General features: G+C 42.8%; 1 protein-coding gene across 1 annotated transcript; it reads left to right on the top strand.

Annotated features, from left to right (window-relative positions):
* Positions 1–4,046: 4,046 nt before the first annotated feature.
* LOC306929090 (aquaporin-7-like) lies at positions 4,047–12,528 on the top strand. The gene is made up of 6 exons (XM_079509480.1): positions 4,047–4,311; positions 4,666–4,792; positions 5,278–5,415; positions 10,529–10,647; positions 11,259–11,476; positions 12,026–12,528. Exons 1-6 carry the CDS (start codon positions 4,120–4,122, stop codon positions 12,195–12,197), a joined length of 966 nt encoding a protein of 321 aa, XP_079365606.1. The 5' UTR covers positions 4,047–4,119; the 3' UTR covers positions 12,198–12,528.
* Positions 12,529–13,735: the final 1,207 nt, after the last annotated feature.

Genomic DNA, 13,735 nt, shown 5'->3' with positions numbered 1-13,735 from the left:
ATTGCAAGTGCAGACGGTGTTTGGGTCTTTGTGCACATTCTTCTGAGTACATTGAGCCCTGCCTACGCACCCATCTCAGAGCATTTAGGTGTGCATAAGACTTTGTTGCCTGTAAATATAAAACAAAACATCTGTTTTATACACACACACACACACATGTGGATTGTACAATATCATGGTTGTTTTTTGTAACTATGTGGGTAAATATGTGGCTTTTACCTTTCCTGTTCCCTTTCCCGACCACAAACTGGTCTACTGAACAGTACCTTAAGCTTAAGCTGCCATGAGTCACACACACACACACACACACACACACACACACTCACACACTCACACGCACACACAACCATTCTGTTCAGTGTCTTTTTCAAGGACACTTCAAACACTAACTCTGGGGGAACCTTGGATCGAAGTCGAACAGACCACTATACCTCCTGAGCTATACTGTCGCTCAACAAAAATGTTTGTCTATTAAAAAGGTATTTTCTGATGATAGTGCTATAGGTGTATCCCGGTCTCTATCTATGTCTATTTAATAAACACATAGTATATTTACTTCATGTAGATTGCAATCGAATCTGATCAGGAGATAGTATGCATTTATCAGCTTCAATTATTGTATAGTGTTCCGACTTTCAAATGTGTCTCTTCATAACCGCATTTATTTGTCATCGCTTCCAATTTGACCCAGTGGGTTCACCACTGAACACTGACCCATATGGTCATTATTTAAGGATTGGTTGACACACCAGAAAATAGGAGAGCTGCAGAGTTTCCTGCAATTTGTGTGGGACTTTGCAGTGATCAACCTGGCCCTTAGTGGTTCTAAAAAGTGGGGACCAGGGAACCCACATATAGGAGTCGACTCGTTGTGGGAGTCCCATGGGGCAGGGCTCCCCCCACCTCAGGCCCCTGGGGTACAGGGGGATCCTGCCATAAAATATTGTATAGGGGCTCGGGTCCTTGACATGAAACAGTTTGAGAACCACTGCATTACATCATGCTTGGCAACACAAGGGAAGGGACACATGTTCACAGTTTTCCAGATGTTCTTCCATTCTGGCAGACCCAGACAGACAGAGCATCATAAGCCACTAACTGACAAGTTGCACTGTGTACTGTGTAGCCTTAGGGTGAAATCAATGCGATAGGGGGCGGCGGAGAGCGTTGTGTTTTGAATAAAAGATATTAAATAACGTTATAACTTAATTCTGAAGCCACAATACAATGTAATTATTGGATAGGTCGACGATTTCCTCATAATGCATGCATGTTCACGTTTTCAAATCATTGTTAGGCCTAGCCTTTGTTCTTTGAATTCTGCCTCCGGTTTGTTGGTGAGGAATAGGCTACATATTATTGACACATCATTATTTCCATTAACAGGAAAGGGATCGTATAGTTTTTACTGTTGTATATGTAAAAGAAAGAAAGAAAGAAAGAAAGAAAGAAAGAAAGAAAGAAAGAAAGAAAGAGAAAGAAAGAAAGAAAGAAAGAGAAAGAAAGAAAGAAAGAAAGAAAGAAAGAAAGAGAAAGAAAGAAAGAAAGAAAGAAAGAAAGAAAGAAAGAAAGACTGAAGAAAAAATAAGGCTCCCCAAATGTAGCCTATATTTGAGCTGAGGAAGTTTTCAGATTGTGTGAGAGGCCAGCCAGGCAAAGGGACATCTAACCGAATTATAACAGAATAAATAAATAAATTTAAAACCAAAAACAATTCAACCTATATTAATAAACAGTTTTTTTTAAATTGTGCATTCATGTGAACATTGTGTGTGAATGATGTTCCTCTGAAAAGGTTTATTATATTGTTTCCTTAGATGGTTTTCATTTGATGCAATCATGACAGCCATCAGTCAGTGCTGCCTGCTGCTGATATCTGCACTTGTCTTACACTTATCATTATAACTAATAAGACCGCTGACTGACTCACGTTCTGTCTCATTGTTGACCTCAGATAGCCTACAGTGAGTAGGCCTACAGTTATTTTTCAAATAAAAAAGAAAAGAAACCCCCAAATTACCGTTAATTCCATAATTCGTGAATCAAACTTGTCTCTCATGCTTAAATAAGGTAAGTGCTATATAATAAAATATAGAAATATAGCCAATATTAGCCATAACAAACAACATGCATTTAACCCAGGTCCAGGGGGCTCCCTGGTGGTTAGGTGTTCAATTGCAGCCAGGCTATTGTAATGCGTAATAGGCAAAAATGTAATGGCCAATGTAATACACGTATGAACCACTAGAGGGAAGCCACGCTCTCTCATTGGTTCCAAGAGATATGGGAACTGAAGTTCTTCTTGACACTGAGATCATGATGTGTACTTCAAACTCAAAGATTATGGATTTAAAGATGGATCTCCTTGAGAGACAGTGGCATAAAACTGTGTTTCTCTCAATGTATCAATAAATAAAACAAATTATAATCAGGGATCAGTCAGTCAGTCAGTCAGTCAGTCAGCCAGTCAGTCGAACATTTGAGTTGTGGTCTACTCTAGCCAACTGTTTCCCAGATGATGGGTCGGGAGTCGGGACCCATCTTTGGGATTTTTTTATGGTTTATGAGTAAATAGTAAATACAGTAGGCTATCTCCTTTTTTCTGTTTCCTATGTAATCATTTCCATAAATAAATGAAACATCTAATCAAATCAAACTTTATTTATAAAGCACATTTAAAAACGACTGACATCGACCAAATGCAATCAAATACAATCAGTACTACAATCTGATACAATCAAACACAGTCAGACAAACAAACAAGAAGAACAGGAGGTGATCAAACCAAAAGTTAAAAAATTAAGCTTGGCTGTGATTAAAGGGCAAAGAAGTCAAAATCTAATGGCGGCTCTAATGTGAAGAGGAAGGCCTAGGAGCAAAAGCACAGTTTTGATAACGGAGGCTATTTGTTTGTCGAATTTAAAGGAGCTATCAAGGTTTTGGGGTTGAGAGTGCCAAAAGTATGGGAAGTGATGGAGGTGCAATCATGACCAAAGATGATGATTTCAGGTTTGGCTGTCATTTAAATGTAAAAAGGTTTGGCCATTATTATGGAAATAATATATGTCCATCCGGGTGAATGTATATCTTAGAAGTTTATTCAGAAGAACAGCAACAAGCAAACAACATCTACTAGTCTAGCAGGCTTAGCCTGTATCACTCCAACTTTCTCTCTCAGTACATCTCTCTCTCGTTGTCTCCATCCCACTCCCCTCCCCTCAGCTTCTCCGTAGGTCCTCTCTTATACCTCAGAAGCAGGTCCACAGATAAACATATAAACAATACAATACAGACGCCCTGACTGTCTTGGCCGTCGCCCCCCTCCTGAGGCAGGAACTACCCAGTGATACCTATTCAGGCCCAACAGGGTCTCATAACAAACAATAGGTGTGACATGGTCTTTTACATACAACTTGATCAAAGGGTTGATTGGATTAAGGCAGGCTTTCAGGCCAAGGTATCGTTGCTCACAGACACGACCAGACAGACTAGCATGGAACAATATACTATATAGATTTGAGTTCATATTTCCCACAACATTCCAGAAGAAGTTTAAGAAGTAGTGGAAAATTGCAGCTTGTATAGATCAGCTATATTCACTAGTTTGTGTCCTGGACTCACGGGGGAGATCAAATTTCTCTTTTGGGTCTTGACTGAGCTGGAACCACTGGTCTACCGTCTAGCCAACAGGAACAAAACCTGTTTTTTCTAATAACAAGGCAGTATGCCTTCTGTTAGCTGTTCACCCTGTTCACCCTGTTAGCTGAGTCCGAGACATTGAACTATTGGACGCCCTGTGTGTTTGTCACAGGGAGGAGGGGGCTGAGGCCTTAACCTTTGAACACACTTCATGGGGTACTCACTACAGATATAAAGAGAGAGAGAGAGGGTCAGAGACAGAGAGGGAGACAGAGAGAGGAGAGAGATATAAAGAGAGAGAGAGAGGGTCAGAGAGGGAGACAGAGAGAGGAGAGAGAGGAAGGAAGGAAGGAAGCTTGCAAGCAGAGGGGATCAGCAAAAAGTGATGCGTTGTGGAATAGAGCTAAGGGCCTCTACAGACGAGGACGATTTCATCCTCGTCAGTTAACGGAGGGGACTATAGTAACTTTTAACTTGTACATGAAAACAAAGCAAAAACTGAAAATCAACCCAAGTAAATTAGGGTGGAAAGAAGAGGAAAGAATGAACGAGCGGCCAGCAGCACTTCCGGGCCCTCAGAAGAAGGGCCGCAAAACTGTATTGCAGGCTTGGATCAAGAATGAGGTTTTTCGAGTGGGACTCGCCGAGACCCTGTGCACATATGTCATGATGGTAAGAGAGTTTATTTCACCTGCAGAGAGAGTGAACTAATGGAACCACATGTACCATTTATGGGTTGTGGTTTGATTTGTTCACTCTCTCTGGCTCAGGACTTTACTGTGAAGAATTTACTACGCAGGCTGTTGGCTGTGTTGGTAAAGCAAGTGTATTTATGTGGGTGCGGCCCCGCGAAATTGCCGCGCGCGTGTTCGTTTCCTGCACACGTCCGCGGCTGACCAGACCTGGAATCTGTTTAGCTTTTTTTTTTTTGTTACGCCCCTGTTACGCCCCTCTTGAGCAGACCTGTCGTTGATCCAGACAACTGGCCTTCTGACACTAATGAATGATTGTGATGTCCTCTTCCAGGTGTTTGGCTTGGGTTCTGTGGCCCAGGTAGTCACAGGCCAGGGAGAGTTTGGCCAGTACATCAGCATCCACCTGGGCTTCGGTCTGGGCGTGGCCATGGGAGTTCACGTCGGAGGGAAGGTCTCAGGTAGGTTAATAGGGATGAAGTGAGCTGACCACAAAGTTAAAAATGCAATTTAGATAGCATGTTATTTAAACAGATAGGCTACCTGGTATCAGACCAGAGGCCGATTCTATACAAAATGCCATCTGAATCAGTTGTCACAATTACATTTTTTTTCAAAATTGTCCAAAACTAAATAGCAGATGTACATACTTGCAGCACGGGACGAAGTTACGCGGTGTGAGCCTGTAGATCTTGATCTTTGAATAGCCAAGGCTAAAATCTAAAATGACACAGATGCTTCCCCGGTTTTAATGGGTTAAATGTACAGATTGTTATTTTGATTGCCTATTGTTCAGAGTAGACCGACGGTAGGTTCTTTACCTGTGATCTTTACCTAAGGAATCTTACAATGACACGGCCAAATGGCGACGGCAGGTTGTAAGTATTTAAAGTTACTGAAGTGTGCGATTCCGACATAAATAACCTTCACTCTTCCGTTGTACCAGGGGCACATATGAATGCGGCAGTGTCGTTTACCATGTGCGTGTTTGGCCGTCTGGCGTGGAGGATGCTGCTGCTGTACGTTGTCACACAGTTTCTGGGCTCATTCCTGGCTGCCGGGACGGTTTACATGGTTTACTACGGTAAGGACACACACGTCACACACAACGATGGAAACTATATTTGCGTGATTACATCAGAATAAATGATCAGAATCAATCAAATTTTCGTGTCAATTGAATATTTCCATTTATTGCCAAATGATACAAAAGAAAGACTATAAAAGAGGTAGATACCAGAACAGAGATGGATAATTATGAAACAAATTATGCCCAAACCACACTAAAGGGTCACAGCAATGCAACTCCTTGCAACTCAATGAGTGTGGTTTACCTTAAAAACGGTTTTGTCCCGACACGACGGTGTGGTTTGGGCTTAATTAGTCAAAGCACACTAGCACAGGGTAGTTCTTACTTCAGTTAATGAAAACTGCAGTGTGCCCACAAAACATTGTATGCATATCAGCAGATTAAACACTATACTTAAACTAATTGGCTCCATAATTTTTTCCCTCTTCTCAAACTTTGTCATGTCAAGAACCCCCAAAATTGATCTATTTGGCCGTGGACCTAGAGCTGAAATTATTTTGTGCCAGGGACTGGGCCCATACCAGATCTTTGGTGTCAAAATGTAAAAAAAAAAAAGAAAACATACTCAAATGCATTCAATTTAAGGTTTTCAAGGTGTATGGAAAATAGCACATGACACAGAACCTAAACCACACCTCCAGCCGCCATTTCGTCAGTCTTAGTTTTACCGGCGAGATATCCAAGATATCCTCTTCTCCGAAAATCAAATTTATTTCGAATGGCACAGGTATGAGATGTTGTTATTCCTAGCTTGGACAATCTTTTAAACGCCGACTCCCTGGCACCACAAAACTGCAGCACATTGTTCACGTAGTAGGAAAACGCAGACAAGCGGTTCGCTCTCCCTCTGAGAGCGATGGCCACAGCCGCACAGGCAGTGAGCTGAGACCTGTTCCTTGTGATGGTGGAGAAGATGGAGGAGATGAACGGAGCCAGGCGCTTCAGGTCACTGTCCAGGGCGGCGAATGAAAAAGTCTTGAATTGATCCGCGGGAGACCGGCGCAGCACGAAACTCTGCTTGTGGTCACAGAGAACGCGGCACTCTCCATCGACAATCTGTAGGAATCCAGGTTTCAATTCCTCAACGAGATACGAGTGCAGTAAAATCTGCTTGGCTGCCGTCCTCCACTTCCCCTTGGCGAGGTGCTCAATGATTCCAGACACGTCTGTATCACACTGTAGCCTCACTCTTTTGCTGGGGTACTGGATATACACCTATGAGAAGGAAGGTGAAGCAATATGACTGGCACGATTAAAAACATTTAACTTGGCAATAAATTAAGTAATTGCGATTAACAATGTAATAGTTGAAAAAAAACCCGCCTTATTTAGGCTTCATAATCAAAAGTTGCACGGGTCAGATATGACAAATAACTTAAATATACAGACATTACTGACATATTTAATCATTTTATACTTTCAAAGAAATGTGAAAATGGCGGAAATAACTGATGCTTACAGCTTATATCTGCTATTTTTAGAACATATTTTAAAATGTATAAACATTTTTCAACAAGGAAACGATTATGATGATTATGCAACATAATTGTGATTATCTCAAATAATTGCAATTACTTTGTAAGTAACATTTTTTTAAAAGGTGCTATATAAATAAAGTTTATTATTTATTATTATTATTATTATTATTATTATTATTATTATTATTATTATTACAAGCTCACAATGCCTCGCATTTGTAAATCAGCTATTTTTTGGGCCAATGTTTTACCAGTTTTATAGTATAGTTGGTTGATTACTTTTTTTGTTTGTCATCTAAGCACTCTCACATGTTGAGAACCAGAGTTACATACCTCTGTATTACTAAGTCTTTTCTTGTACTGGGGGTCTGGATACCTCTTTAATGCAAATGGGTTGATGGGGGGACCTTCAGAGAGGCTGATGATGGGGAGACCTTCATTGTGGTTGATGGGAAGACCTTCAGAAGGATTGATGGGGGGACCATCAGAAGGGTTGATGGGGGGACCTTCAGAAGGAATGCCACTGTCCATCCTCATCTCCATCTCGTTTATATCCTCCTCCTCGACAGCAGTGTCGTACTTGGCTTGGCATTGTGCTTGGCTGTTGTGCTCTGCCTGCCACTTTTTCAACGTGGTCCAACATTTCTCCACTCTCAGTAGCGCATTGTAGCACCCGGCCGCGCATATGCGTGGCGACAGACCGGGCCGGTCCACCAGGGACACCCCGACGCTGGAGAACCGTCGCCACAGTGGCTGCGTATTAGTTCCAAACAGAGCACGCATTGCCTGCAACCTTCCCTTGCTGTTTAGTAAACTCACCCCACACAGCCGGCAGGTATACTGTACGTCAACTACAACTTGTACACTAGTGTAGCTGCCTGTATCTGTCATGCTGTCACACATGTTTGCGGTAAAATGTTTGTTTACATTCTCGAGTCTCGAACTATAGCTGCAGCAGTTTTGTCTATCAACAAGTGAGAAACAAATGCATGATGGAGCGGCGCTGGCTGATGACGTCAATTCCTTAGCAATTGTCACCAGACTTTTCCTATGGAAAAAGTAAAAAGGCTGGTGGTTTGTTTTTCTGTAAAAGTAGCTTGTTTCTGAAGAGTATAGCTGCTTATTGTCTCCACCAGGCCGAAGGCTTGGGGAGAGAGTATGTTTTGCACTCCGTCCGTCCGTGCGTCCGTCCTTCCGTCTGTGACCAGCTAATCTCCGGCACCATTAACCCGGTCGATGCCAAATTTTGCACACACACTCCCTGGATGCCAACGATGAACCTCTGCCCCAAAATTTCCAGAACGTTATAGCGCCACCAGGAGGCCGCTTTGTGCAAAACAAGTTTTTGGACAGTACACCTACAGATTTCGTCCAAACATCACGCAAATTGGTACACAGTCTCTCTAGAGCCATTCAACGAAACGGGTCTTTCAGATTTCTCAGACTCCATCCTGATTGGCTAAGATTGGCTTCCAAAGTTCGCAGGAGTGCTCAGTTTCAAACAAAATGCTGCAAATCATGAACACATTGTGTGATTTCCATGAAATTGTGCACGCACATTCCCACTAGGCCGAGGAAGAAATGCCACATGAACATTTTCAACTCAGCCTCATGGTGGCGCTATAACTGGCCGAAAAGTGTTTTTACCTCTAACTGCACAGATCTGTGGATAACTTTGTATGCCAACTCCCTAGAGGCCAAGGAAAAACGTTTTCCTGGAATTTTTCACATCTGCTCTTTATAGCGCCACCAGGAGGACGACATATGTAAAACACATTTTCTAATATTACTCCTTCAGATTGTATCCAAATTTCACGCAAATCGGTACACATGCTCTCCATAGTCATGTGATCAAGACGGGTTTGTTTGATTTATCATAATCCACCCTCATTGGCTACGATTGGCTTCTAAACTTTTCAGGAGTAGCCCGCTTTGTACCCGTTTTGTACAAATCGCCACAACTACTCAACGCAGCGTCCGATTGTGGTGAAACTGTGCATGCGTATTCCCACTAGGCTTTGGAAGAAATGCCACTTGACAGTTTTCAAATCAGCCTCATGGTGGCGCTACAACAGGCCAAGCCACGTCACACACACACACACACACACACACACACACACACACACACACACACACACACACGTTTATATTGCTCCTAAACATTTTGCCAAACATCACACTCACACTCCTATCCTCCTGGTGGAGACCTGTGCCCAGAAGCTGGGCACTTTTTCTAGTTTGGGCTTGCTTCATAATGTTCCCAATGTTCCTTCATAAATGTCAAGAACCTCCAATAGCCTATGTATTTAAATTTGGGCACGGAACCCCCATCTGAAAATATTTTGTGCCAGATATTAAGAACAGAATTCTAGAGCTCATACAAGATTTGTGTTGTTTTGTTACAATGTTTCAAAAACAACGTTTTTTTTCTATCTTTTTAGTTTTTAGTTTAATTTAGTTTATATTAAAAGTATAACTAATCATTACATTTAACATTACATCCAACATTTCTTTTTTGGTTGATCGAAAAGGCATAGACCGAAGCTCAAAGATGCCATTTAAAAAAACGTATTGCAAATCTACAAGCGCTGTGAGCTTGTAGATTCGCTATTTTGAAAACATTCACATATTATCAAATGGCCGATGTTCATAGCCAGCTAAATACTTCCAATAGAAAATATTAATATTTTCAATAGATCTCCAGCTGTGCTCCTTCAGGGGTCACCACTAGTGAATCATCTGCCTCCATCTCCCCCTGTTCTCTCACACCAACTAACTTCATGTCCTCCTTCACACTTCTTTCTCTAGTCTAGGCCTCCTGCCTGGCAGTTCCAAACTCAGAATCCTTCTACCGATATAGGCTATACTCTCTATCCCTCCTCTGTCCTTTGTCCAAAACCAAATAGATAAATAGGCCTATTTAAAATGTTGAATAGCATATAAAATCCCAAACGAATGCTACTAGTAATTGTTAGAGTTGTGTGTAATGTTTATTAGATTCACTGGTTGAACATTTATTCTTGGAGGGGAGGGCATCGAGGCCCCAAAATGGAGGATCGAGGCCCCAAAACCAGTGTACAAGACCAGCGGTACTCAAAGTGGGGTGCAGGGACCCCCAGGGGACCAGGGGTCCTTGAGGGAATTCCAGCATCACAATCATTTTAACCATTTCATTAATTTATATGCTGGCTATTAAAAAATAGCAGACCTTCACTATTTAGTTTCACGGGCAGCGTGGCACGAAGTGACGCAAGCTGACGTGGCACTCTTATCATCATGACGTAAAATAGACACTGACGTAAAATTGTCCATTCATTGTCAATGGGAATTTAATGTTTGTGTAGGACAAAGTTTGTGAACTTACACTGACTAAAAGCTGGATATAGGAGGGGCTAGCACCCCTCAAAAATCTCAAAACATATTTGGAAAAATGTGAATAATTTAGCTTAAAAAACAAACAACCCCACAAATCTTCTCTTCTGGGCGTTGCTGGCCAAAAACCTTCTCAGATGGGGGTCTGCGGCCAAATCAATTTGGGCGTCCTTGACACGAAAATGTTTGAGAACCACTACTGTAACAAAATAATAAACGCTGAAAATGACCTTCTCTCACTTACTATGTGATTACAGATGCCATACATGAGTTCAGCGGAGGGAACCTGACAGTGACCGGTTCCAAAGCCACGGCTGGGATCTTTGCCACCTACCCTGCACCATACCTCACTGTACAGGGTGGTTTAATCGACCAGGTGAGCATGCCTATGCTTACAACTAGCCCAAGCTGGACCCCCTAGCTGAGAGAGAGAGAGAGATGAAGCAGGGACACATTGCTAAAGTTCTATTCTTTGGCCTCCTGTAGTAACTCTGACTCTGAGGATCCCCTAGGGATCCCGGACCCCCTGTTGAAAACCCCTGCATGGCTTACTTTCAAAATTGCGGAAATAGCCGATCTACAAGCTCACAACTCATCGCATCGCAAGGCATTGTGAGCTTGTAGATCATGCTATTTCTGCTATTAATCTGAAAATGTATGAATACTTTTCAACATCCAAGCAATTATGACGATTATGCAAAAAGAAAAGAAAAAAAGAAGCAATTACCTCACATAATTAGGTGATCATAATAACAGTGGCAGACAGCACAAAATGCGTGTGTGTGTGTGATGTATGATGGTGTGATTATCTCTGTGTTTGACGCATGTGTCTGTGTGTGTGTGTGTGTCTGTGTGTGTGTATGTGTGTGTGTGTGTGATAGATGATGGTGTGATTATGTCTGTGTTGATGCGTGTGTGTGTGTGTGATGGATGACGGTGTGATTATCTCTGTGTTGACGTGTGTGTGTGTGTGTGTGCCACTGCCAGGTGTTTGGCACGGCCATGCTGCTGGGGTGTCTGATGGCTCTAACGGACCAGAGGAACCAGCCCGCGGCGGCGGGCAGCGAGCCCCTGGCCAAGGGCCTCCTGGTGCTGGTCATTGGCATCTCGCATGGCAGCAACAGCGGCTACGCCATCAACCCCACCAGAGACCTGGCGCCCAGAGTCTTCACCGCCATGGCGGGCTGGGGAACGGACGTCTTCAGGTAATATATATCTCTCTAGCGGGACAGTGCACTTATATACTTGCGTGTCATGGACCCCAGGGTCCCCAAACTGATGTGTTTGGCTGCGGACCCCCATCTGAAAAGGAATGTGCTTGCTTTTTATAAAAGCAATGTTTTACCACTTTTTGCCGTTTTTAACCCTAACCCTCAAGTCTGACTTAAATTGAGTGCCTGTTTCATGCACTCAAAATAGCTGATCTACAAGCTCAGAAAGCACTGTGATGCAGATCTGCCATTTCAGGTGTGCATTGCACAAATCAAGCCTAAATACAGTATATCATGTTTACTGTATAACCATTAAAAAAATAATTCTTGGCCTAAAAATGGTCCTCACAATCTATTTCTGAAATTCTACTATACTTTGTGTGTGTAGTGACCCGGGTAGTGTAGTAATACTGTACAAGCACACGCACGCACGTCACACGCACACTTAAATACAATACAAAAATAAAATAAAAAGTTTGAGCAACGTTTGCTTTTGTGAGATACTCAATCTATTTTCTCTTTTCTCTCCACACTCACACACAGGGCTGGAAACGCATGGTGGTGGGTGCCTGTAGTAGCCCCCCTTGTGGGAGGGGTCATGGGGGCAGGGGCCTACAAGTTCTACGTGGAGTTGCTCTATCCCTCGCTTTGTGACCAAGGGCAGGATGAGGAGGAGGAGGAGCTTACGGACAAGTCGCAGCCTCTGGAAAAGTAGAAGAGCATCTGTATTGATGTGTGTGTATGAGGCCCTAGCAGTGAGATGTGTGTGTGTGTGTGTGTGTGTGTGTGTGTGTGTGTGTGTGTGTGTGTGTGTGTGTGTGTGTGTGTGTGTGTGTGTGTGTGTGTGTGTGTGTGTGTGTGTGTGTGTGTGTGTGTGTGTGTGTGTGCGTGACTGCGTTTGTCTCATTCAAGGACATTACTTTCTTCACGTACACAAACATTTCCTAGCATGGCCATGTTGTAAATATAAAATAAGAAAAATGCACACAAAGTTAGATGCCTGAAGAAGGTCTTTGACCGAAACGTTGCCTATAAATAAAGTTCGTATTGCAAGTGCAGACGGTGTTTGGGTCTTTGTGCACATTCTTCTGAGTACATTGAGCCCTGCCTACGCACCCATCTCAGAGCATTTAGGTGTGCATAAGACTTTGTTGCCTGTAAATATAAAACAAAACATCTGTTTTATACACACACACACACACATGTGGATTGTACAATATCATGGTTGTTTTTTGTAACTATGTGGGTAAATATGTGGCTTTTACCTTTCCTGTTCCCTTTCCCGACCACAAACTGGTCTACTGAACAGTACCTTAAGCTTAAGCTGCCATGAGTCACACACACACACACACACACACACACACACACACTCACACACTCACACGCACACACAACCATTCTGTTCAGTGTCTTTTTCAAGGACACTTCAAACACTAACTCTGGGGGAACCTTGGATCGAAGTCGAACAGACCACTATACCTCCTGAGCTATACTGTCGCTCAACAAAAATGTTTGTCTATTAAAAAGGTATTTTCTGATGATAGTGCTATAGGTGTATCCCGGTCTCTATCTATGTCTATTTAATAAACACATAGTATATTTACTTCATGTAGATTGCAATCGAATCTGATCAGGAGATAGTATGCATTTATCAGCTTCAATTATTGTATAGTGTTCCGACTTTCAAATGTGTCTCTTCATAACCGCATTTATTTGTCATCGCTTCCAATTTGACCCAGTGGGTTCACCACTGAACACTGACCCATATGGTCATTATTTAAGGATTGGTTGACACACCAGAAAATAGGAGAGCTGCAGAGTTTCCTGCAATTTGTGTGGGACTTTGCAGTGATCAACCTGGCCCTTAGTGGTTCTAAAAAGTGGGGACCAGGGAACCCACATATAGGAGTCGACTCGTTGTGGGAGTCCCATGGGGCAGGGCTCCCCCACCTCAGGCCCCTGGGGTACAGGGGGATCCTGCCATAAAATATTGTATAGGGGCTCGGGTCCTTGACATGAAACAGTTTGAGAACCACTGCATTACATCATGCTTGGCAACACAAGGGAAGGGACACATGTTCACAGTTTTCCAGATGTTCTTCCATTCTGGCAGACCCAGACAGACAGAGCATCATAAGCCACTAACTGACAAGTTGCACTGTGTACTGTGTAGCCTTAGGGTGAAATCAATGCGATAGGGGGCGGCGGAGAGCGTTGTGTTTTGAATAAAAGATATTAAATAACGTTATAACT

The sequence above is a fragment of the Electrona antarctica genome (assembly GCF_951216825.1).
Source record: "Electrona antarctica genome assembly, chromosome: 9".
In the NCBI taxonomy this organism is placed as follows: Eukaryota; Metazoa; Chordata; class Actinopteri; order Myctophiformes; family Myctophidae; genus Electrona; species Electrona antarctica.
Note: the sequence above shows the minus strand (reverse complement) of the source record. Positions and strands in the feature narration are given on the sequence as shown.

What these genes read in the sequence shown, in the direction of transcription:
- LOC306929090 (XM_079509480.1), top strand. Translation starts at nt 4,120, where the DNA reads ATGAAAACAAAGCAAAAACTGAAAATCAACCCAAGTAAATTAGGGTGG. An exon ending in TGTGCACATATGTCATGATG is followed by an intron (nt 4,312 to 4,665) that starts GTAAGAGAGTTT and finishes GTCCTCTTCCAG; the next exon opens with GTGTTTGGCTTGGGTTCTGT. An exon ending in AGGGTGGTTTAATCGACCAG is followed by an intron (nt 10,648 to 11,258) that starts GTGAGCATGCCT and finishes TGCCACTGCCAG; the next exon opens with GTGTTTGGCACGGCCATGCT.